Genomic DNA, 22,197 nt, shown 5'->3' with positions numbered 1-22,197 from the left:
TGTATCTAGCCCCTATCCTATATGTGCAGCAAGTAGGTCTAATAGAGAAAGGACTGTGTCTCTTGAGCTTTCAGACTGTGACAGACTGCTAACTTCAGTATGGAATGGAATCAGGAAATGGAAAGTGGGAGGTGGGGCTCATTCTAAAATATTCTTATTCAATACGAATGAAAGAAAGGTCCCTTTGGCAAGTAGAGTCTTGGCCTTTTGGGAATACTAGATTTAGGTCTGCCATATTGAATCTTTGATGGTTCTTGGCAAAACTGTGAAACATAGTGATCCCTTGACTTCCCTCTGTGCTCCATTTTTTACCCCCTCATTTCTCCTACTTCTCTTGGTCTTAGTTTTAGTCTTCTTAGTCCCTGAGGGGCCTCCAGTGGCCTTATTGCTCAGGACCTCCAACTTAATTAGTCCTCTAGGTTAGCATACTCATATCTTCTTCCTTTCTTTTCTTTTATTCCTCAGTCTTCCATTAGTGCTAATCCAATAAACAAAGGAGAATTGAGATGTCTATGGCTGATAATAGCTTTTGTAACATTATTCTGTAACCACTCCCCAAAATAAACATTTGGGGTATAATATCCTACTTCCATGTCTTCATTTTGGGCAGTGGTTTTAATGGTGGCATTTTAAACATAGAGATAAGTGAGGGAAATAATCTTGATATACAGGCTTTTCTGAATCCCCAAAGTCACATAATGTAGATAGATAATTGTCTCTTCTCACTCTACATGAGGCCAGTATTTTTTCAGAAAGGAATGAATTACTACTCCCAGACAGAGCTGAAAGGGAGACAGTGAGAGACATTCATGAATACCCAGATATTATTCTTCAGCAGACAGAACATTTTACATCTATAACTTTTCCAATCCTTGGGAGATAGGGAAGAATTTGGGCACTTGGAGTGACAATTCTGGGAAAAGAGGTATAGTTGGCAATTTTTCCAGACCATTTTTTTAAATGTCAGTTTTATTTTTTATTGTGAGCCTTAAAAATATCAGCAAAGATGAACATTTTAATGCATAAAGAATAGAAAAGAAAATTTTATTGAAAGAAAGAAGTTCTATTATATATAGTTTTAAAATCTATAAAAAGAATTTCCTTCTACACTCATATATATACTTTTCAAATGTTTAATTGATGCTTTTTGCCTTTTTCCCTTTTTAAAAAAAAATATTACTAATACTACCCACCAACTCCTCTTGTCCAAATAAAAGACCTCTCAAAATAAAAAGTACAATCAAGCAAAACCTGCACATTGGCTATATCTGATAATGTATGTGTCATTCTTTTTTTCTCCAGTAATATTTTATTTTTTTCTCGCTTACATTAAAAATAATTATTGGTGTTTGTTTTCTAACATTTTTGAATTCCACATTCTCTTCCTCCTTTGCTACCTTCCCCCACCTCCAAGGCAGTAAGCAACTCAATATTGGTTATACATATGCTATCATACAAAACATATTTCCATATTTGTCATTTTGTGGAAGAATACACATAAAGAAAACCCATGAAGAAAATAAAGTGAGGAATAGTCTACTTCAATCTGCCTTCGGATTCTATCAGTTCTTTCTCTGGAAGTGGATAACATTTTTCATCATGAGTCTTGAAGCACATTACTGATAATAGCTAAGTCATTCACAGTTGTTCATCACACATGTGTCATTCTGCCACCCTTGTCTATAACTTCAATGTCAAAAGATGGGGAGCATACTTCACCCTCAGTCCTCTAAGGCATATGTAGCCACTGCATTGATCAGAATTCCAAAATCTTTCAAAATTGTTTTGCTTTACAGTATTGTAATCATTATGTAAATCATTCTCCTGGATACGCTCAATTCAATTTTCATTAGTTCATTCAATTCTCTCCAGATTTTTCTGAATCCATCATATTTGTCATGTCTTATGGCACAATTACACTTCATGATACTCGTACACCATAATTTGTTCAGTCACTCCACAAATGATGGATACTAGCTTTCTTTCTAGTTATTTGCTGCAAAAAGTACTACAAATATTTTTGTGTATATAGGGTACGTATTTACCTCTGCCTTCATTCCTTATGGTATGTGCCCACTCGTTCAAAAAATATGCATAGTTTAATAACTTTGGGGATTTACACCCAAATTGCTTTGCAAAATTAATTGAATAAATTAATGACTAGACCAACCAGGTCCTGTTTCTGGTCATTATTCATGTTGTTCTGTTTCTAGTAAATGATCTTTCCTATAGCTGCATATCCTAAACTTCCCTGCATCAATCAATTCATAATCTTCTCTCAGAGATGGAATAATCAATGGGAGGACCCTGGAGCCTGAGAGCAAAGAGATGTCTGTGCCAACAGCTATCCACAGCTAGACTCTCCAAATCTCCGCTGTACCTGTGACACCTAGCTCCCAGCCTCTTATTTCTGAATTGGTCAAGGAGGATTCCATCTTGGAAAATTTTCAGGATCCTGCTCTCCCTATTCTGAGAGCTAAAATGCACAGAAGTTAAATTTAGAGTGTGTCCATCAATGAAGCAGCTTGGATGAGATTCCCAGGATGGCTTTGGGCATCCCAAAACACCTCCATTCCACATCTAGAGAGAGGCAGGAGAGAAGCTGGGCTAGATCTGTCTTTAACATTTTGGATATGTGTTGCTTTTTTCTCTGTCATAGGGTGAAGATGGTCCTCCAGGTCTTCCTGGCCCCCCGGTAAGTGTCTTTCTAATTAAGTAACTGCCATTATCCTCCAGGCATTGATAGTGGAGGCATATGGAAAAGAGATAGAAACATTTAGGGGAGTGAGGGGAATGAGCTATATCATCTGGGGGGACTGTGCTGTTGATCTGTTATCCAGGATATCTTACTTGATGTAGAATCAAGTGTGGCAGGACAGTCCTTAACCTCGTTGTTTCTGTTCCTCTCCCAGGCTAGGGAAATCAGGAGTAATGGGTATTGGGTGTCTTGAAATAGAACTGAGACAGAAAAGGGGAAATAGGCATGGGACAAGGTGAGAAGGCAGGAAGGGAAGACTTAGGGAACAAAAGACTTCATGGATGGGAGTCTGTTACATTCTTTGGTCTAGGGGCTTCCTAGGAAAGGGAAGGGAATAAGCATTTATATAGAACCTAATCTATGTCAGGTACTGTACTTTTACAAATGTTATCTAATTTGACTCTGCTATCCTGTTGTAGTACCCATTTGATCCATTGCCTGGAATAATGTGGTCCAGGGAGAAGGACCTCAGATTCTCCTAGTGAAAAGGCACTGGGAAAGTTTTCACTGGGACAATGAGTTATTTCAATCTTTTTAGCTAAAGGAGTCCTTTTTATAGGCAGGAAATGTGCTGCTTGAACTCCAGCAGGTTGGGACTTCCAGTTTTTGCTGGCTTTTGAGGTCTAAAGGTCATTAAACCACTGGCTTCAGAGCTCAGCTCAGTTTTAGGCACTGCAGCCCAGGGAAAAGGGATAAGAATGGGTAAATCTAAAAGGAACTAAAGGGGGACTTGGTTCCCACCCTTAGGGATGTTATAGTGAATAAAGCCACAACCTAGATGCCTGAAAGAGACTGAAGAATGTGAAAAAGGAGAGGAGAAAATCTAGGATATGAAAACACTGAGATACAACATGACTAGAGTAAGGTGGAGCTTGGTTCCTTGATCTTAACCCTGCTATATTCTAGGAGGCTGTTCCAGAGGAGTTTAGAACAGAGAACTGAAGGAGAAAGGAGGGAGAGGTGCATTAATCTTGGACAGATGATGCATCTAGGGTCAGGCTTGGCCGTATAGACAAGGGTGAAAGCTGACCAGTCTTCCTTGCTGGAAGAGGTAGTCTATGTCTAGGAAGATAGTAGGTGTTTACCCAACAGCCTCTGCAGAAGACATGGGATAAAGGCACAAGATCCCATGAGGACACAAGTCAATAAACTTTTAAGTGCCAACCATGAGCCAAGCACTATGGCCCATCACATGGAATTAGATTGTCTTCGTTCCTACTTTTTTTTCCTCTTGCTCAGGGTCCCAAAGGATCTCCAGGGAAGCCAGGGAAACCTGGAGAAGCTGGGCTGCCTGGGCTGCCAGGTGTAGATGTAAGTATCATAGTTTCTTTCTTTTGCTATCCTTCTGGGGGTTCACCATCCCTCCCCACATTCCTATCCTGTCCCAGGTAAGGCAACATGCTGCCTTGCCCTGCATGGAATCCAATTCTTTTGCGGGGGCCCCAAGATTTCTCCAAACGGCTTCCAGGAGTGAGTTAGAAATTCTCTTTTCCCATTGCCCATTCATGCGGGAAAACTGGAGCTAAATTACAGGAAGTCTCCAGATTTGGGAGTTGTTTGGGCTCTAATCCAAATAACCACTGATTTGTGATTGCTTGGCAGATTGTTGGCAGGCATAAGAACTATGATTTTCCTCTCCTTAGAAAGTTTAAAGTTGAGCCAACTCTTAATTATCCAGGGACCAAGGTCTCAAAGGTCCATTCTAGCTCTAAAGCCTGGGCTTGGATGGGTGCAAAAGCCAGAGAAACCTGATGTGGGTCCTTAGGACAAGGTTTATCCTTTCCAGAATATTTCCATTTAGAATTCTAGCTCCATTCTAGCTCTAAAGCCTGGGCTTGGATGAGTGCAAAAGCCAGAGAAACCTGATGTGGGTCCTTAGGACAGGGTTTATCCTTTCCAGAATATTTCCATCTAGAATTCTAGCTCCATTCTAGCTCTAAAGCCTGGGCTTGGATGAGTGCAAAAGCCAGAGAAACCTGATGTGGGTCCTTAGGACAGGGTTTATCCTTTCCAGAATATTTCCATCTAGAATTCTAGCTCCATTCTAGCTCTAAAGCCTGGGCTTAGATGGGTGCAAAAACCAGGCCTCTTTGTTCCTCTTCTTCTGTCTCCCCTTTGCTCTCTACCCTTGCACCATTTCACCTCTGACATTCAGGTGAAGAATCTTAAGAAATGTCTTCTCACTGATGCCTCCGTAACTTTGGTTTGTAGAGGCAAAAAGGGACCATAAGTCCATAAGCGGTGCTTGTTCCTGCACCTCTCCCTGTTCTCATAGTGCCTGCCCATGGAAAATGAAGAAAAGCTTATTTGTGTGTGTGGTATTTCACATGTTTTTATAGGACAGAAATCCCCCTCCCTTCTCCTTTCCCTCCAGCACCACTTGTGGCAGTCTGGTCAGGATGGGTCTGGCCAGAAAGATGCTAACTTGGGCTCTGTATTTGTTTGCTTGAATTGCAGCAGAGCCCAGAATATTGAGGAGGAGACACTTGCGTTTCCTGCTGTTTGGGGGTTTCTTGGGTGTTTGCTTTTTAAATGAAAACATAGCAGATTGTCCTTGCTCATTGCTCTGTACCAGACAGAGTATTCCCCGGCTGATTCCTCTCTTTTCTGCTTCTTCCTCAGGGTCTGACGGGTCAGGATGGGCCCCCTGGTCCCAAAGGCTCACCTGGAGAAAGGGTAAGTTCCTGAAACGTCTAGTTAGCCCTCCTATTTTATTGAAGTATTTGCTTGTCTGGTGGCAGGAGGTAGTAAGAATAGAAGTGGTCCCCGGGCAGTTACGGGGCACATATGAGGAAACCTCATTCCTACTCATCCATCCAGCTCAGAGGAGCCAGAGGCTGAGAAGCAAGAAAACGAGAAAGGGAACAGGCAGGTGAGCAGAGCAGAAAATAAAGAACAGTTTGCCCCCATAGCCTTGCAGAGCCGCCAGCCAAAGAGACCTGATGTGGGTGCTCAGGGCAGGCTTTATCCTTTCCAGAATATTTCCATCTAGAATCCTCCCTCTGTGCCCACTTTACTTACATCTGTTCATTTCTTCAGAGCCATTATGTATAAAAATCACATCCTTGGTTCTGACCACCTCAGACCAAAGCCTCATTTTTATTGTCTTTAATTCTGTCTCAACTCTTTTTTTTTTTAACCCTTACCTTCTACTTTGAATCAGTTCTAAGAGAGAAGAGCAGTAAGGGCTAGGCAATGGGGCTTAAGTGACTTGCCCAGGGTCACACAGCTGGGAAGTGTCTGAGGCCAGATTTAAACCCAGGATTTCCTGACTCCAGGTCTGGCTCTGTATTCACTCTGCTACTTAGCTGCCCCTCTATTTGCTGATGAGGTAGACAGGAGCTGTGGACAGCAGGACTGAGTTCTGCTTTGCTCCTGTAGCCCCCCAGGAATAAATAGCATATATGATCAGAGAATGGGAGTGGGGAAGGTCCAGCTTGCAGGCTTCCCAAAGCCCTGCACCCACAGCTAGCTCGCAGGACAGTTGGGAGGTCTCAGCCTTTTTATCCGTGTTTCTTTCTTCAGGGACAGCAATTGTACCTCACCTCCCATAAGGAATATGTACCTAAAAAGAATAAAGTCTAGTGACAGGCAATGTGGGAAGCATTAGACCGTGATCACCAGCAAGAGCTATTTTTTTAAAAACTCCGTATTTTTAGTTATTAGTTCTGGACCTGTGATTTTAGTGTTTTTGGGAATTCTCTCCACTAATTGTTGTTGTTGAGTCATTTCACTCATGACCCTTTGGCAGTTTTCTTGGCAAAGATACTAAAGTGCTTTGCCATTTCCTCCTCCAGTTCATTTGACAGATGAGGAAACTGAGGCAAATAGAATTAAATGACTTGGCTAGGGTCGCACGGATAGGAAGCGTCTGAAGCTCCCGACTCCCAGCCCTGGCACTCTATCCACTGTGCCAAACAGCTGCCTTTCTACCGGAACAGGTCAGCAACTTCTTGACAGATTAGAGAGTTGCCTGGGGCCCTAGGATGTGTCAGAAAGTCTTCCTGGCTTTGAAGTCAGCTCTGTATTCACTATGCCACAGTGCCTCTCTATTAAAAATAAACATCTAAATGGGGGAAAAAATCCCATTCCCAGAGACCTACAGGTAACATGATCAGTGATGTGGCAGATTTAATGTTAAAGGCTTCATGCATCCAGAGGACGTTAAAGGGTCAAAGTTTTCAAGTCTTACCTGTCACATAGAGCAGTGGCTAGGTGGCTTAGTGGATAGAGCATCAGGCCCAAAGACAGAAAGTCCTGGGTTCAAATGTGGCCTCAGATACTTTCTAGTTGAATGACTCTGGGCAAGTCACTTAACTCCTATTGCTTATTTCTTACCACTCTTCCACCTTGAAACCAGTATACAGTGTTGATTCTAAGACAGAAGGTATGGGTTAAAAAATACCATATAGAAATTTTTTTTAAAATTGTCTGTATAAGTTAAACCTTATTTCCTTAATGACTTGTTTTATTTTTTAAACATTTTATTTTCTAGCTAGAGTGTCTAGCTCTAGCAGTAAGAATCTTTTCTCTTCAGCCACCCTCTCCAGTGATTTATCCACCCAAAAAGGCATATCTTTATCAGGTGCCCTTTGCTGTGTGACCCTGGGTGAGTCACTTCATCTCAAGGCTCTAGGCAAATCTCTAAGAATATGAATTACAGAGAAGATGCTCACCTGCACTAAAAAAGGGAATTTCCTCACTTGGAAGACCCCTATGCCAGTGAAATCATAAAGCCTACTATATTTTAGACAAAGATAATGTCTCATAAACAAAAAATTAAGTACCCTGGGGAGATTGCGCCTTGTTTCTTTTTTCTCCCTAACACCTTTACAGTCTGTCTTCGTATCAATTCTAAGACAAAAAAGATAGTAGGGCTAGATAATTAGGGTTAAGTGATTTGCCCAGGGTCACATGGCCAGGAAGTATCTGAGGCCAGATTTGAACACAGGTTCCTGTACTTTGGGATGGAGCTCTAGCCACTGTGCTACCAAGCTTCCCTGAGATTGATTTTAAGGAGCCCTTCTAGGAGGATCCCTAATTATCTGCTTTGTAAATTTGAGTTTGCTTAGGATGTTACTCATCTTAATTCACTGACTCACTGGGGACTTGCCTCCTTGGATTTAAGTCAAAATGTGGGGAGGACAATGGCATGCAAAGAATGAAACAGTTCCCTTCAGGACAAAATCTAATATCTGTGCCAGTTGCTGGAGGAACGAAGCTAAAATATACCCAGTGAGCTGGATCTCAAGCCAGAAGGAATTCAACAAGATTACAGCATGGTACAGCAGCCAGAACCCTGACTCTGGAGTCACAGGACCTGGGTTCAAATCCCATTTTTTGTGCTTACTACTTGTGTGATCCTGGGCCTTAGTTTACAGTTAAAAAGGGTTGGATGAGAGACTCCCACCTTTTATCTAAGTGGTAATAAATGGCCTGGGATTGTGGGTGGGGATTAATTACAAGTAAGGGGTAAGATTTGGAGATGGAGACTGGAGAGGAAGTCTGGGAAGGTTATTGGAGAGTCGCTGGAGAAAATCACTTTCTTCTCCTGTTGTTGGAGTAGAAAGAGAGATTGTCAACAGGGCATGGTTAGGGTGGAAGCTCTGGAGTCAAGGTAGAGCAAACAAAGCCCCATTTAGAATGGGAACACAGAAGGAGCAGAAAGTCCTGTATCCCTTTCCTGGCCCATGAGGAGGCAGAAGCTTCTAAGAGAAGAATCGGGGACTTGTTGGGGACTCCCTTTCCCTGTGTACTGATTGTGATGTGACAGCTTCTGCTTGCCAGAGGGCTGATGGGCTTCTCTGCAGCCCAACCGATTACACAGACTCTCTGTGGGGCCACAAACCCTCATTTCCTTTTAGCAAGAAAGACACCCATCTAAATTCATCTTCTGGCCCCCTTTTTCACAGTCCCAAGCTCATACTCTGTGCCCTCAAGACTCCCATTTTGCATTCTTTCAGAGGGCTCACCTACATGCCTTCTCCTTTGCACTTTGGCTCCCACATGGAGGGGAGAAAGCAAACCCTATTCTAATTATCCACTGAGAAGTCCTGCTTCCTTCTTTCCAGTCTGGGCTGTCAGGAAGCATTAAGTGGACTCATTCCCTTTAGAAATAAATCTAATTCCGTCTAATGTCCCTAGAAGGGCTCTCTAAAGGATTTCCCCCCACTTGCTTGCAGCAGGAGTTCTCAATCAGACCCAAATGTGCAATTAATGTGTCAGGATGAAAATAACTTCTCATCCTATCTGTTCAGAGGCTACCTTCCTAGCCTTCCCAGTGTCCCCCTCTGTGCCCTGCCCCACCACCAGCACCTGGGCAGAGTGGCACCAGGTAGCCCCTGATTGGAACCACTAACAGGAATCATGAATAATATGCAGTGAGAGTAACTTCATTGAGTTAATGGTAGAATTCTCAATGTAAATTCCGGGTTAGGGAAGTTGGGACTTTTTCAGATGGCAGGAGTTGGAGGAGAGGAGGGCATCTATGTAGGAGGCTATCTGGGCGGACATAGGAGAAGTATCCCAGGTTGCTAAAAATGTGAATGGATTTAAAATTTTACTTAGTCATTTAGCAGACATTTCTGAAGTACCTACCATAGGCAGAACATTGCTATGTGCCAGGGGGAGGTACAAAGTTAGATAAGACACAGCTCCTGCCCCCATAGAGCTGGAGTCAAGAAGATGAAAGAAAACAATCTCTAAGTTCTATTACCATCATTCATTCATTCATTCATTCATTCATTCAAGATGGGATTTCTGAGCAGCTGCCTGTTTTGTGCCTTCTCTAAGATGGAAGGGGCATCAGAGGTCATCTTGTCCATTCTGTGCATCCTTCTAACCCCCATTTTCAGCACCTCGGAAGTTAGCTTTTTTCCAAAGTATTTCCCCAAGTTATCAACTATGAGAAACAGAACAGTTGACGCTATATTCCAGTTTAACTTTGTGCTTAGAGTTCACCATTAAACATTCAATGTCCTTGGCAGTGATCTTTCATTTTAGGCCAGGAATTGGAAGAGCAAATTGCTCTCCAAACTATAGTTTGGGCTTCCAGATTTAAGGAGGAGACAGGGGAAAACTAGACTCGGGAAACTTAGTATGGAGGACTAGACTCCAAATTTATTGGATAGTGCAGAAATTGCAATATAAGAGAAAGACTGGAATTCAAGGGCTCTAGGGTCTAGGTCTGTCACTAACTAGCTGTGTCATTCCAAGCAAGTCAATTAATCTTTCTAGGCTAGAGTTTTCTCACTTGTCAAATGGAGAATCAGGGTAGCTGTGAAAACCAAGTGAATAATGTATGTGAGAGTCCTTTAGAAAGCATGAAGTAATGCCTAGGTGGGCAGTGAGGTGGCTCAGTGGATAGAGAGCCAGGCCTTGAAGTCCTGGGTTCAAATCTGGTCTCAGATACTTGCTATGTGACCCTAGGCAAGTCACTTAACTCCTACTGCCTAGCCCTAACTGCTCTTCTACCTTTGAATCAATATTCATTCTAAGATGGAAGGTAAGAGTTTAAAAAAAAAGCAATGACTAGATATCCTAGTATAGGGAAAAGAATTAACATTTAAATAGTGCCTATTATGTGCCAGACACTATGCTGAGTTCTTGACAAATATTTCATTTGATCCTTGCAACAACCTAGGGAGGTAGATGCTATTATTATACTCATTTTAATAGTTGAGGAAACTGAGGCAAACCATGTCATTTGCCTAATGTCACAACTCAAATCTTTCTGACTCCAAGTCCAGGGCTCTGGATAGATAAGGTAGAGATAGACATGTCCAATTTTTTTTTTTCTTAAAGTTTCTCCCCCTCTTAAATTCTCCAACAAAGAAAACTCTCTCACCAACTAATGCTTTCATGGGGACAGCTAGCTAGCACAGTGGATAGAGTGTAAGGGTCCAGAGTCAGGAAGACCTGAATTCAAATCTGGCTTCAGATCTTCCTAGTTGGGGACCCTGGGCAAGTCAGTTAACCCTGTTTGCCTCAGTTTCCTTATCTAGAAAATAATTTGGAAAAGGAATGGCAAATTACTCCAGTATTTTTGCCAAGAAAAGCAAGGGTCACAACATCTGCTAAAACTGAATAATAACAACAAATGTTTTCATTCCACAGGGTAGCCTTGGACCTCCAGGTCCTCCTGGGTTGGGGGTAAGCACTCCTTTTTTATCTGTAGGACTTGGGGAGAGTTGCTGGTAGAAGATCATTGGGAATCTTGGGTACTGTCAGCAGTGTCTTGGCAGTGAGACCATGTTAAGAGAACTAAGCCAAAAACCTAGAAACCATTGTGTTCCTGGTTGAGAATGCTACTTTGGACCTACTAGAGTTTCCTAACTGACTGGACTTCAGGACCAAATGTCCAAGGGCTTGACCTATTACTGTTCTGTTACCCCCTGAGAAATTCTGCCAGAGCATAGCACTGCCCCTGGAGAGAACCCATCCTGAATTCCACCCAATCTTTCCTTTCAGTCCACTAGAACCATTTCCTAAGTCCTAATTTCATCAGAGCTAGATGGACAGTCATGTTCGCTTTTGGCGTCTACTTCTTGAATAATCTTCACTTTTTCTTTCCTATTTGTAGGGCAAAGGACTTCCTGGACCTCCAGTAAGTAGAAATAACTCTGAGAATTTGTTTTTATTCTTGGCAACCCCTTCTCTCCCCACAAATTCCACCACTATCTCCAGACATCCTGTGAAAACCAACCAAAGTCCCAGCTCCTTACATTGGAGTAACTAGTTGAAACTCTCAGTGATGAGAGCCCCAGAATCAGATATCATTGCCCATCCTGTTGAATTTCTACTTCAAATGGAGCCATGGAGGAGCCCAGGTTGATACTACTCTTAAAGAGGTCAAAGCCAGGGCTCCCATCTATCCTGATGCCTCTGATGTTATCCAGATCAGAATACCACTCTCAGGGAGCCTTTATCTTTATCTTTATCTTTATCTTTATCTTCCCTTCCTCCTCCCTTCCTCAGGTCTTGCTGTCCCAGAACCCTTCCAAAACCTCTGAGGGAAGACTTATTAGAGGTGCCCTCCTCCTTCCCTTAACTAGGATGGCTTAACTGCTTCTAGGACTTGAATGAGATGGGAGCCAATAACTTCATTCCTTCTGATGAGATGGAGTTCTACCAGAGCTTCTCTGACCTGCCTCTATTCCTTGCAGTCATCTGATCTGCTGATATAACCTATAAATGCCTAGGCACCTTGGGACCCCAGACTTTTCCATCTACCTGATTATAACTGAACTTTCTTTTACATGCTGTCTTGTACATGTGAATTCCCGGAGCCTGGGCTCTTTCAATTTTTCTGTCTCTCCAGTGCTTAACACATCATTTGGCACATAGTAAATAAACACTTCTGAGTTTTTTTTGTTCATTCCTAGTTCTTCAGCTCCAGAGCAAGGTTCCTAAGCAGAAAGCCCCTCTTTATGCCCCACTAACAAACAGAAGACTGGATCTGAAAGAAGCAAGTTCTGATGTGTTTGCTTTTCTCTTTCTCCAGGGTGAGGCTGGAGTGAGTGGCCTCCCAGGAGGAAATGGAGTTCGTGGTCCTCCTGTGAGTGACTATTTGTTGTGCTAAAACCATGTTGATAGTTCTGGGTTAAACTAGTATTTCTGTACATAATGACAGATATTTATAGACTAGTCATTTCATATATACACACTTGCATGTACACACAACATTGTAACTCCTTTAGGAGATTGGACACTGTGCTATCCACCCACACCTATTATTGAAAAACCTGTAGCTCCTTATTGTCCAAGGTGCCTTGCTAGATGCAGTACAGAGAAGGTGACATAAGCCCATTGGCCCCTTGCCTTTGTGTTGTAAAAGTTAAAATTAAATCTCAATAATAATATTGTATTTTAAGAGATTTATTAATTATCATTAGAAATCAAGGAATAAAGAAGATACCAAATAAAGACCATGTGCCCATGGCTGGTTAGCCATTTTTTAGTCAACCCCACTCACCATCATCAATGCTGATTCCCTATCAGAGCACAGCCCACGCCCTTTATCCTCTGTCTACAGGAAGTACATAATGACAGGAAGTCAGTGGGTTCTTGGGATATGTAGTTCTTTTTTTAGGGTAACAGATTTTCAATCATACATTTTGGCCCATAGTTTTAGAGATATGCTAATGATGCTCAACTTCAGGAAAAGACCAGCAAAGCAGAAATGCCATCCCAGACCCTGGACTGACAGCAAGACAGATCCTCAAGCGGGAAGGGAGGCTTGGCATCTGCTGTGGGACAGGGGATAGGCGGAATTAGAGGAAACTTTGATTATTGCTTGTCTTTCTCAGCCTCGGAGTGAGAGTTGTACCCTTTTCTGAGCCATAATTCTTCCCTTTCCTAGGGACCATCTGGACTCCCAGGGCTGCCTGGTCCCCCAGGTCCCCCAGGACCTCCTGTAAGTACTACCACAGACTTGCTGAGAGCAAAGAAAGTCCAGGGATTTCATGGTCAGGGGTGCAGGCTTTGAAAGTAAAGGTGGACAGAAGAAAAAGTTAATCCTGGGATGGGCCCAGGATCTCATCCTTCTGCTAAGCTGAAACTCCTAGCCAAAGCAGTGCATTAAGTTCTTCAAGCTCCCAGAAAGAAAAAAAAAAACTGTAAGACATAGGAGAGGTTAGGACCTGAAGCAAAGGGATTGCCTGGAGTGTCAGAAGGGGAGACCTCTCCTAATCTAGCCAGATCTGTCCTTCATGTGCCCTGCGTTCACATGTTTGTTGAATACTTGCTATGAGTCAACACCTCGAGTTATGACCAGGAATTTAGGCCAGCTGTATTCCTTCTTCTCAGTAAGGATTTACAGAGCAGAATCCTAAGGCCATTTATCATTCTGACCACAGGAAAATCCTTCATCTTCTGTCCTAACCAGGTTGTCAGGCTCTGAGCCTGCCTCTGATGCACAGCACAAGCTGATCTCTGTTTATTTCGCCAGAAGAATGGGAATGGCTTGTTAGCCCCTCGTATTGCTCCATGGTGATGACTATGGGAGATGATTAGAAGGTTTTCACTTCATCCCCATTCACTAGAGAAGAAGTTTTGAACTTTTTTGTGATATCGACCCCTTTAGCAATCTGGTAAAGACTTCAGATCTCTTCTCAGAATAGTATTTTAAATGCATAAAATAAAATTCATGATTCTAAAGAAAACAGATCAAATTTAAATTAGGTTATCAATATATAAACATTAAAAAAACAATTTACTAGATGCTAGAGTAAGACCTTCTGCTCTATAGGAATCTTCTCGCAGAGAACTGAGTTAGTATACTACTATCCCTCTAAGGAAGACAGCTTTGCAAACCTGGGCTGATGAGCCTGGGTTTGTTTTCTTATGCCACAATTAACCCTGGGTGCCCAGAGGCTAGACTTGTAGGAATGGATGGTACCCCATTCAGAGAGCCCCTGCTTGCTCTTGTTCCTATTTTCTCTCTAATCAGAGAACCTTGGAGAGGCTTGTCACTCAACCCACTGATCAATGAATAAGAACTTACTGGCAATCACTGCACTCATTAAGAACCCTGTCTAGGCACTGTGGGTGCAGGTCAGTGAGTAGAAGAGATCAGTACCTTTTAATTCAGAGTTCATGATAAAACTGGGAAGTCCAAAAATGGATAAATAAGGCTATTTAGATGATAATTCCAAAGTCCTCAATTCTCTAGTGGAAATGGGGAATAAGATAAAAAGGGAAGGATCAAAATACTATAGTTTATCCCCCAAACATTTTATTTTTATTTCAGGGACACCCAGGGGTTCTTCCAGATGGTGCTGGTGACCTTCAGGTAGGAATTTCTCTTTGTTTTCTAGAGGGATTCCTATGGGCTTGTGTATATAGTAACCAAGAGAAAGAGGTGAATGGAAAGGGCCAGGCAAGGAGCTCTCAATTTTACTCTTGAATCCAGCCCTAGCTTTGCAATGTGATTGTGAACAAGTGTTCAATATTGCTAATTTGTTGTGTTTGTTTGTTTGTTTGAACTCCTCTGGAGAATGTAGAGGATGTTCTCTGCCTTTTCTCAAATAGGATCAATAAGGCTGAGGAAGTTGAGGAATGTTTATAAAATGTTTTGAGGCTCCTGGAAAAAGGAGGGAGCTGAAAGGTGACACGCTTGCAGAATATTCCATATTTGTAGGGCCATGTTGAATCCTTCTTACAGAAAGTTCCTTACCCAGAGTACCAATATATCAAGAAAAGAGTATATCATGTTGCATTTAAGCATTATCTTGCTTCCGCTGGGAAGAAGATGGATTGGAATTTAATTTACAAGGTTGAATTAAACATGGAATCAATCTTTGGGCAATCTTATACAAGCCTTGAGGATCATCATGCACCAGTATGAGCTTGGGGCTCATTCTTACTGCAAGGAAGCTAGGGGGAATAGTAGACAGAGCACTGGACTAGAGTAAGGAAGGGCTCTCTTAGGATCTTATCTATTTCATGCCTATGCAGAAGCCTGTCTCTTAACTTTCAGAACCTCAGCTTCTTCATCTGTAAAATGAGAGTTGGGACTAAATCAGTGGTGTCAAAGTCCTTCTAATGGACATAGCCACTAAACCATACGTAATCTTCCCTGTGGGTCACATACCGACTTAGAAAATTGCATATTAGCATTATCTAGTTTCTGTTGCATTTTAATTTATTTTGTTAAATATTCCTCAATGTCATTTTAATCTAGTCTGGTTTCACATCATGGTGTTTGACACGTCAGTTAATGGTCTCAGAGGTCCTTTTCAGCTCTAAAACTATGATTCTAGGATTGGTTTCTCAGCTTGTGCCAGTGAAAGAAATAGGGCTTGATTTATCCCCACCCTCCTGCAAACTATTTCCAGCTTCTCTTTGAAAAGACTCAATTGGCGGCACTGTTGTTTGTGACAACATCTGTTAACACCTCACTTTCATGGATAAAAAAAAATTGGGGAGGGTAGGTTTTTTCTCCTTTTTGAGACAAAAATAAACTATGTTGATTTCACTTTTTCAAAGAAATGCAGGCAGTCTTTTGGTGGCAGGGCTGAATTTATCTTATTTGAGAACTTCATAGCTTTTCTCCCAGGGTTTCCTTTTTGGACTCCCAATTAAAGTGCTTGCTTTGTACTAAAGACAAAAAGGAGCAAGCCTGATGGTTATCACAGTAATCATCTGTAGTGGGAAAGGCAACTAGTATTGAATGTGGAATCAGAAGACTTCAGTTCTGCCCTAATGCTTCTTGGCATCTATTTAGGAGAACAGACAAAAAAACATTTATTAAGTACCTACTATGTGCTAGGAACTGTACAAAGTACCTTACAAATATTACTTCATAAGATATTTACAATAACCCTTTGAAGAAGGTGTTACTGTTATTCCCATTTTACAGTTAAGAAAACTGAGATGAACAGAAGTCAAGTGACTTGGGTCATATACCCAGTTAAGTTATATGAGTCTGGGTTTGAATCTTCCTCATTCCAGGTCCAGTGCTCTGTCTGCTCTGCCACCAAATTGCCTCAATTCCCTAATTCATAAAACAAGAACCTGTTTTATGAAACTTACTTAGCATAATACTTGCAATATCTCCCTCAAGTCGCTGTTGTAAGGGAAGGACTTTCACAAAATTTAAAGTATGACAGAAATATGAGCTATCATTGTAAGAAAGCTTTGAGACTGAGTATTGAAATTTTATCCCAATTTTTATACTAATATGTTCTGTATGTTTTGGAATATCCTCTTATCCTCTTGAAGCCTCAGTTTACTCCTCTGAAAAATGGAAATAAGTCAGAATCTGCTTGACAGAAGTTGCCGTGTCACTATAACTGAATATTGCATGTCCTGACAATTTGGGGGGCGGGGAGGAATGGGCATTATGTAAAGCATGTTGTTGTTTTAAATGTGAAGAGAGCTTGTTGTTTTCAAGAACCAGGAGTCCCTTGGGGAGTTGACAAATGAGCTATCCTCTCAATCTAGCTTGAGAATTTAGACGTTAAAATAATGGGTTTTCTTGAATAGATTCTGTCTGTATACACCATGTAGGATAGTCAGGAGAAAATGAAGGAAAAGATATAAAAATCAATCCCCCTCCTCCATCTAACCAACCTTCTGTGGCTTCAGTTGAGGGTCACTGATGTGAGGCGAGTGGATATTCTGCATTTGCTCCCATTCTTTGTCATTTCTGAGTCTGAATCTTATCAAGGTGGCTAGGTGGCACAGGGCACAGAGCACCAGGCTTGTAGTCAAGAAGATGTGAGTTCAAAACCTGCTTTAGACACTTACTAAGTGTGTAACTTACCCTGGGGATGTCACAGCCTCTATCTGCCTCAGTTTCCTCAACTGTAAAAAGGAGGTAATAATAGTACCTACTTCCTGGGGTTACTGTGAAGATCAAATGAGATAATATTTGGAAGGTGCTTAGCACAGTTCCTGGCTTATAGTAGGTGCTTCATAAGTGTGTGTTCCTTCCCCCCTTGGTGAGGAGTCAGGCTTCTGCATCCAAATCAACACTGTAGTTGCCTCTGGACAGAGTGTATCAACGGATTCTTCTGTTGCTGCATTCACGACACAGTGACTCCTACCATTTCTTTACAAATGTTGCCACCACTGCTCTCTGCAAGTATTGCCTCCCCTCATTAAAATATAAACTCTTTGAAGGCAGGGACACTCTAACTTTTTTATTTGTTTCCTTCATGTTTAGCTAAATGCTTGACATATAGTAATCTTTTTTAAAAAGTTAAACCTTTATCTTCTGTCTTAGTATATATTCTAAGACAGAAGAGGAGTAAAGAATAGGCAATTAGAGTTAAGTGACTTGCCCAGGATCACACAGTGAGGAAGTATCTGAGGCCAAGTCAGAGCCCAGATCCTTTTGACTCTGGGCCTGGTGCCTATCCAGTGTGCTACCTAACTTCCCCCATATAGTAATCATTTAACAAATGTTTTTCTTCCATCCATCCATCCATCCATCCAATCATCTTGGAAGCCATCTATGTGTACTGGCTTCCTTTTAAGCAACTGACTTTTTCTTTCCCTGTCCTAAGACAGAGATATTCCTAAATATGGATGGCAAATATCACCTAAGGTATCTGATAAGCTCCCAGACCTTTGAATCAATTTGTTCTTCATGTCTTTAAAAAAAAAAAAGCAAAAAAACAAGGGGGCAGCTGGGTAGATCAGTGGATTGAGAGCCAGGCCTAGAGATGGGAGGTCCTAGGTTCAAATCTGGCCTCAGACACTTCCCAGTTATGTGACCCTGGCAAGTCACTTAACCCCCATTGCCTAGCCCTTACCACTCTTCTGCCTCGGAGCCAATACACAGTATTAACTCCAAGAGGGAAGGTAAGGGTTTGAAAAAAAAAACAACAAAAAACTCTTCCCTTCCATCTTAGAATCAATACTATGTATTGGTACCAAGGAAGAAGAGAGATAAGGGCTAGGCAGTGGGGGTTTAAGTGACTCCTCCAAGATCACACAGCTAGAAAGTATCTGAGGGCATTTTGGAACTCAGGACCTTTCATCTCTAGGTCTGGCTCTTAATCCATTGAGCCACCTAGCTGCCTTTGCTTTTTAGTCAGGGTTAGGGCAGGCTTTTTAGAGGAGTGAATTAAGAAGAAAAATTTCTGACCTTAGATCTCTTATTCTCTTGCAGTGTCCATCTATCTGTCCACCTGGCCCCCCTGGGCCCCCAGGAATGCCAGGATTCAAGGTAAGTCCACAGCTCAAAACAAGAAATAAAATTACTGGGCATCACAGACCTGAAGCAGGACTGAGCCTTAAAGAGTCAGTAGGGAGCCATTATAACCCAGTAAAGCTGTCCCACTGGGACTTCCAGTGTTTGTAACGCTGGGGTGTAATTGTCCAAGACAATGCCAGCTCTTAGAGGGTAGGGATTTTTCATTTTTTGGTCTTTTCTTTTCTTTCTCTTTTTCTGTTCTGTTTCTTTTCCATTCTTTTCTTTTCTTTTGAAGTCCTAGTCAATAGAGAGCTAGTGTTGGAAGCAGGTCAGAGTTCAAGTCCTGTTTGTCTGGAATGTTGTTTTTAGTTTGTATGGAATACTGGACATAGACAAATGATGTGATCCTAAGATCAGAAGACACTTAATCTCCCAGAGCCCCGAGATAAACAGATCAAATGTTGACCTGTGTTGGTGGAACAAGTCACCATATTAGGAATCCCCGAACACTATTAAAAGGTCTGGTTCTGACTCCATCAACACCAGCTTCCCCTCAAAAGATACCCAACACAATCTTATTCCCTTGCACACAGTAGGTGCCATAGAAGTGTCTATTGGACTGAATTGATGAATCTGACAGGGCAGGACTCTGGTTTACTGCCATTTGGCAGAACAAGGTGTAAGGGGCTTTTGAGGTTGGACTGAAACTTGTTTTGGGGCCAAGTACAGCTCCCCTTCCTTGTCCCTTTTCACATGTGATGATTATTTTCAAAGCAGTTTTATTACGAAAAGGATCTCTAGCCAGAAGCAAGGCATAGATGAGCTGAAGTCCAATTAGTCAAGCTCAGTCACCCAGAGGAAAAAAGTGCTGGGGTGGCACAGGGGAAGACAACAATGGGTTAGGAGTTTGAAAAACAGTTTTAGCACCAAAACTAACTGGGCAACCTTGTACCAGCTAAATGATATCTATGGTCCTCAGTTTTCCCATCTTTAAATTAGAGGTCCTTTCTGGCTATTGTTATTGCAGTTGATTTTCTTTAACCTTCCAATACATTCTTGGGCTTGGCTTCAGATGGAGAAAGCTTGGTTAACCTGGCCCTTCTGCACTGGATTAATTGAAAATTGACATGTAATTTCAGGATGTGCTTAGGTCCTAGGATCTTGGGAAGTCTAACATGTCCTTTATTCCTTCTGTTTTCAGGGACCCACTGGTTACAAAGGGGAGCAAGGAGAAGTGGGGAAAGATGGAGAGAAGGTAAACAGTACTGAGCTGGGGTTCTCTCTTTGCCATAGAGGATAAAATGTGGCTGACAGCATTAAGGGTTTGCTGGGAGGGTTATGGTGACAATATAATTTCATTATCCATAATCTTTAAGAACTTTTTGGTGGGGAGCATTGAAATAGATACAAAATACTTATGATCTCAAGCAAACAATCAGGAGAGAAAGAAATTACAGAATAGAGACTAAACAAATTCATGTCCCATATATGTGAGGATGAGTACATTTTGGTATGGTTGAGATGTGTGTCTAAGGTGGGATAAGGCAGAACAGCCACAGAAGATACTGAAGCTAGGGATGGAGAAGGGATGGAGAAGAGTCAGATAGGCTATGACTTTGACCTTGCTAAACTAGTTGTGGTCTCCTTTGCAGGGTGATCCTGGTCCTCCAGGGCCTGCTGGTATACCTGGAACTGTTGGTCTACAGGTAAGGCTTGGGAAAGGTTCAAGTGCAATGATCTGAAGAGTGGGGTGTAATCCCTCATTCAAGCTGTAGTTTAAGCTGGGTCCAAAGTCAAATTCCTCAACTCCCTCTATTCTCTACCTTTCATGTGCTTTCTCTAGCCTTGATCACCATTTAAGCCAATTACATTAAGTTGTAAAATTTATCAAATGCTGCATCAAAAAAAAAAATAAGAGACCTATTCATGAGTTGTGTTATTATTTAACCTTTTATTTCAAGAACTATTTTCATGAAAAACATTTCTGTTTTAGTTAGAGCCATTGGCACATGAAAATATATTTCCTGTGTTGTGGTCCCTTGGTATAAAATATGAGACTTTTAGAAATTCAAAGATACTTTCATTTGCTAGTTGGTATAGTCAAGGCAAAAGTTTTCACTTAAATAAGTAGTTTCAGGAATTTCAGACTAAAATGAACCACGATTCAAAATTATTTTCTTGGCCCACCATGAATATTGGACATTATTAGGAAATAAATGCTTCATTGGGCCATCTCTAGCCAAAAGAGTTCTCTCAATCATTTAGCTTTTTTCCTAAATAAGAAAACCCTTCCCCTCAGCACTATATTCTCAGCCCAAGAGGAATTCCATGCTTGCAAAATTCTGCCCATGACCCTGAGCCAAGAGGCCTTTGTATAATTTTCAATCTTAGAGCTGTAAAACCAAGTTATTCAAGATGATTCCAAGCTAGATCTCTGTTACTGAGATTCTCCTGCCCCAAAAATCTTTGTTTCAAAATCCACAAAGGTCACAATTTATTGCAATGGTTTCTTCCTGCCCCTGCCCCTGCCCCTATGTCCTCTCCATTTAACTTATTCCTTCAGTCTCATCTGCTGCCTTTTCTCTACAGGGCCCTAGGGGCTTAAGGGGACTGACTGGTGCACTAGGGCCACCTGGAGATCGTGTAAGTACTGCCCATTTCCTGCTTTCCTTTCATGAGCACAGGACTGATGATATACTGCCCTGGACTACGGCCTTTCTTTCCATAGGTGTGATTTCAAAAATGGTCTCATAATATGAAGGAAGTCCAGCTTTCCACCCACCTAGTATGAGATTCTTCTTTTTTGACATGATTTGATATGATTGGGGAATAGAAAGTTGTTTAGTCTGTCTGGAATAATGGATTCATGAAAAGACTGGAAGGAAATAGAAATAGAAAGACAAATCGAGACTGTCTTATGGTAGACTTTGGGCACCAGGTACAACTTTACAGAATCATCACCAAATCCCAAAGTGGGAGAAGAACTCAGAAGTCACTAGGTAAAAGTGTCTCTAACAGTCACCTCCTCAGCAGCAATCATCCAGAACCTACTTAAAGACATACAGTGATGAGGAACCTTCTACCTCTTGAGACAGGCCATTCTACTTTTGAACAGCTCCAATTGTTAATAAATTTTTCCATGTATTGAGCCTATATCCATTTCTCTACACTTCTACCCATTATTCCTGTTTCTGTCCTCTGAGGCCAAGGAGAATACAGTGAATTCTTTTTCCACAGTAGAGTCCTGCAAATACTTGAAGAAAATGATCGTGTTTTCCCAACTTTCTTAAGCCTAAACATCTCTCCTCTAGGCTAAAAATCCCCAGGTCTTGCAAGGTATCTTCATGGGGCATACTTTCCTGATTTTTCAGCAATCTGGTCATCACCTCTAGAAATGTTCCAACTTGTCAATGTTCTTCCTAAAATTCAGCCTGTGAAACTAGATGCAATATTTATTTAGTAATAACGGAATCACTGAGCATTTTTGAGGAGGGAAAGATGCTTAAAGATATTATCGATGTAGGATGAATTAGTCTGTCAGTAAACATTTTTAAGCACCTACTATGTGCCAGGCACTGTGCTAAGTACTGGAAATATAAAAAGAGATTTAAAAAAAGGTCTGCTAAGCAGCTTACAATAGAATGGGTGAGACATCAGGGAAACAAGTATGTACAGATAAGCTATATGCAAGATAAATAGGTACTGATTAAAAGAGCGCTGGACAGATCTTACCTTTGCAGAGGATGTAGAACTTAAAGGATCACAGATTAAGAAGAGCAGGCAGAGATCCCAAAGA

The 22,197-nt window shown here is 41.6% G+C and overlaps 1 protein-coding gene across 1 annotated transcript in view; it reads left to right on the top strand.

Annotated features, from left to right (window-relative positions):
- COL9A3 (collagen type IX alpha 3 chain) overlaps window positions 1-22,197 on the top strand; it is a 55,534-nt gene that overhangs the window by 2,858 nt on the left and 30,479 nt on the right. The window contains exons 3-14 of the mRNA XM_007475579.3: window positions 2,660-2,695; window positions 3,998-4,069; window positions 5,381-5,434; window positions 10,874-10,909; window positions 11,340-11,363; window positions 12,261-12,314; window positions 13,119-13,172; window positions 14,508-14,549; window positions 18,378-18,434; window positions 19,603-19,656; window positions 20,054-20,107; window positions 20,991-21,044. Coding sequence (XP_007475641.1) covers window positions 2,660-2,695; window positions 3,998-4,069; window positions 5,381-5,434; window positions 10,874-10,909; window positions 11,340-11,363; window positions 12,261-12,314; window positions 13,119-13,172; window positions 14,508-14,549; window positions 18,378-18,434; window positions 19,603-19,656; window positions 20,054-20,107; window positions 20,991-21,044 — 591 coding nt within the window. The remainder of the gene's footprint in view (window positions 1-2,659; window positions 2,696-3,997; window positions 4,070-5,380; window positions 5,435-10,873; window positions 10,910-11,339; window positions 11,364-12,260; window positions 12,315-13,118; window positions 13,173-14,507; window positions 14,550-18,377; window positions 18,435-19,602; window positions 19,657-20,053; window positions 20,108-20,990; window positions 21,045-22,197) is intronic.

This window comes from Monodelphis domestica, chromosome 1 (genome assembly GCF_027887165.1).
Source record: "Monodelphis domestica isolate mMonDom1 chromosome 1, mMonDom1.pri, whole genome shotgun sequence".
Taxonomy (NCBI): domain Eukaryota; kingdom Metazoa; phylum Chordata; class Mammalia; order Didelphimorphia; family Didelphidae; genus Monodelphis; species Monodelphis domestica.
Note: the sequence above shows the minus strand (reverse complement) of the source record. Positions and strands in the feature narration are given on the sequence as shown.